Genomic DNA, 2,513 nt, shown 5'->3' on the forward strand with positions numbered 1-2,513 from the left:
ATTGAGCATCTCCTGTGGAAGGAGAGGCAGATGCTAACATTTCAGGAACAAAAGCAAAGTCGCTGGAAAAGCTCAGCAGGTCTGGCAGCATCTGTGGAGGAGAAAACAGAGTTAACGTTTCGGGTCCAGTGACCCTTCCTCAAAACTTCACTCCGTTCTGAGGAAGGGTCACCGGACCTGAAACGTTAACTCTTTTTTTCTCCTCCACGGATGCTGCCAGACCTCCTAAGCTTTTCTAGCAACTTTGTTTTTGTTCCTGATATACAGCATCTGCAGTTCTTTTGGCTAACATTTCAGGGTTTGGTGGAGGGACGTGTGGGAGGGAGAGAAATAGGGGGCGAATCAGAATGGGAGGGACGGGGTGCCGTGGGTCAGAATGGGAAAGGGCGAGTGAGGATGGAGAGAGTCCGAAGAGGAAGTGGGTGAGCAGGGTAGGTAGAGTGGGGAAAAGGCAGTGAGCTGGTGCAGAGAGAACGAAGCCCTCAGAAATGCATGCACTCTCATTCTCATTTTCATTCTCACTCTCACACTCACTTTCACTCTCTCATTCTAGCTGTCACTCATTCATTCTTGCTCTCGCTCTTGTACATGCTCTCAAACTCGTTCTCTCTCGCTTTCTCTCTCGCTCTCTCTCACACTGTCTCTGTTACTCCCATTTCACACACTTCCTCGCACACGCCGCTCTCACTCGCGCACACCGCCCTTCCAGCTGATATCCGTGCTCCTCTTGGGCAGGGCCTTATCGATCCCCAGAAGGAGGTGGAGAGGCTGTCGGCAAAGCAGCGACAGATCGGGGAGCAGCTGTCAGCCGCCATCACCAGGACGCTTATCCCTGGATATGAAGAGAAGGTTCCAGAGAGAATCCGAGAGGAGAACACCCAGAAGGTGAGGAGCCCTTGGCTGGAGCAGGGCGGGCAGTGGGTAGTTGGGACAGGGCAGGACCTCGCTGCCCGGGCCAGCTGGCATCAGACAACCCTGCCTGCAGCGGCTCCAACCCAGAGCACGGGGTGGGGGTCAGGAGCCCTCCCTCACCAACCCCTCCCCATGCCCCTCCAACCCTCTCGCCACGCCCCTACCACCCCCTAACCAATCCGTCCAAACCCCTCCCTCTCCCCCTCGGCACGCCCCTCCAACCCCCTCGCCACGCCCCTCCCACTTCTCACTCCCCTCCCTCTCTGCCTGCCTCTCTCTCCCCCGCTCTCCGCCCACCCACCTCTCCTTCCCCCCTTTCTGCCCGCCCCTCGCTCCCCAGGCCTTGCCAACATGACTGCTCCCTGCCCCTCGCTCCCCAGCCCTTGCCAACACGACTGCTTGCACCCCCCCCCCATTACTGTCTCTGCCTGAAGAGGCCGCTGTGGGGGTGGGGGGGGCGGGTGCTGCAGTAACTGCACAGAGGCAGTGCCTTTGGGAGGGACACTCAGGACTTGGACCCGGTGACCAAGTGAAAGGGCGACAGTCTGGTTCCTTGTCTGGGCTGGGCACAGTGGCTCAGTGGTTAACGCCGCTGCGTCACAGCGTCGGGGACCTGGGTTCGACCCCAGACTCAGGCAACTGTCTGTGTGGAGTTTGCACGTTCTCCCAGTGTCTGCTTGGGTTCCCTCCGGGTGCTCTGGATTCCTCCTGCAGTCCAAAAGACGTGCAGGCTCGGGTGGTTTGGCTTTGGGAAATGCATGGTTGCAATGATAGGGAGTAGTGGGGGCTGGGTCTGGATAGAATTCAGAGGGTTAATATGGACCGGATGGGCAGAATGGCTTAATTCCCTGCTGTGGGGATTCAAAGATGTCAGGAGTGATGTGGAGCGGAAACTTCAGGGGAATGCTGTTCCCATATATCTGTTGCTGTTGGGAACTCAGACTGTGGGCATTACTGATCCTCGTTTTGTTATTTTTCTTCCATGCCCTCCCACCCAACCCCCAAACAACAGGTTCGCTCTCTGCAGGCAGAGCTGGAGCGAGTGCTGCAGGCCATCCGCGGTCTACAGGGCCTTTCGGAAAATCCACGGTGACAGGTCCCGAGGGGCAGTGTGACCTGGAAGCCGCGGTTCCGTCCTCAGGGAAGACTGATCCCTCCCCTCACCTGGCCGTGCCGTCTGGGATTGTTGCTGAGCTAAATCCTGTCTGTGCCATGGGCTTAGATGAAGGGGAGCAACTCCGAAGCCAGGCTGTGACCTGCAATTTTCAACTTTGGCCTGAGACACAGCAAGATGTAGAATGTACGCTGTGGGTACGCCTAAGAGCCCAGAACTGGAGTGATTGGATCGGGGGGAATGGCCTGACTGTAAATAAAAGGTTTTCAAACACGGTGAGGGGGTGCGGATCTGTTACTCACCGGCTTATTGAGGTGATCAGCAAAGTTCAGACGTTCCCACAGGAGAAAACAAGTGCAGTTTATCAGGAAACCTACTTGGAGCTTCACCTTATTGCGGCTGGAGAGAAAAGGACAGTGCCCACTGTCCCACCCAGTCCCAGAGGGAGGTGGGGGAAGAGGACAGTGTCTAACCCACTGTCCCACCC

At 56.9% G+C, this 2,513-nt stretch overlaps 1 protein-coding gene across 1 annotated transcript in view; it reads left to right on the forward strand.

The window, feature by feature from the left end:
• vars2 (valyl-tRNA synthetase 2, mitochondrial) overlaps window positions 1–2,302 on the forward strand; it is a 54,741-nt gene extending 52,439 nt beyond the window's left edge. Inside the window, exons 24-25 of the mRNA XM_059639610.1 lie at window positions 436–885; window positions 1,925–2,302. Coding sequence (XP_059495593.1) covers window positions 436–885; window positions 1,925–2,005 — 531 coding nt within the window. The 3' untranslated portion in view covers window positions 2,006–2,302. The remainder of the gene's footprint in view (window positions 1–435; window positions 886–1,924) is intronic.
• Window positions 2,303–2,513: the final 211 nt, after the last annotated feature.

Source organism: Stegostoma tigrinum, chromosome 34 (genome assembly GCF_030684315.1).
Source record: "Stegostoma tigrinum isolate sSteTig4 chromosome 34, sSteTig4.hap1, whole genome shotgun sequence".
Taxonomy (NCBI): domain Eukaryota; kingdom Metazoa; phylum Chordata; class Chondrichthyes; order Orectolobiformes; family Stegostomatidae; genus Stegostoma; species Stegostoma tigrinum.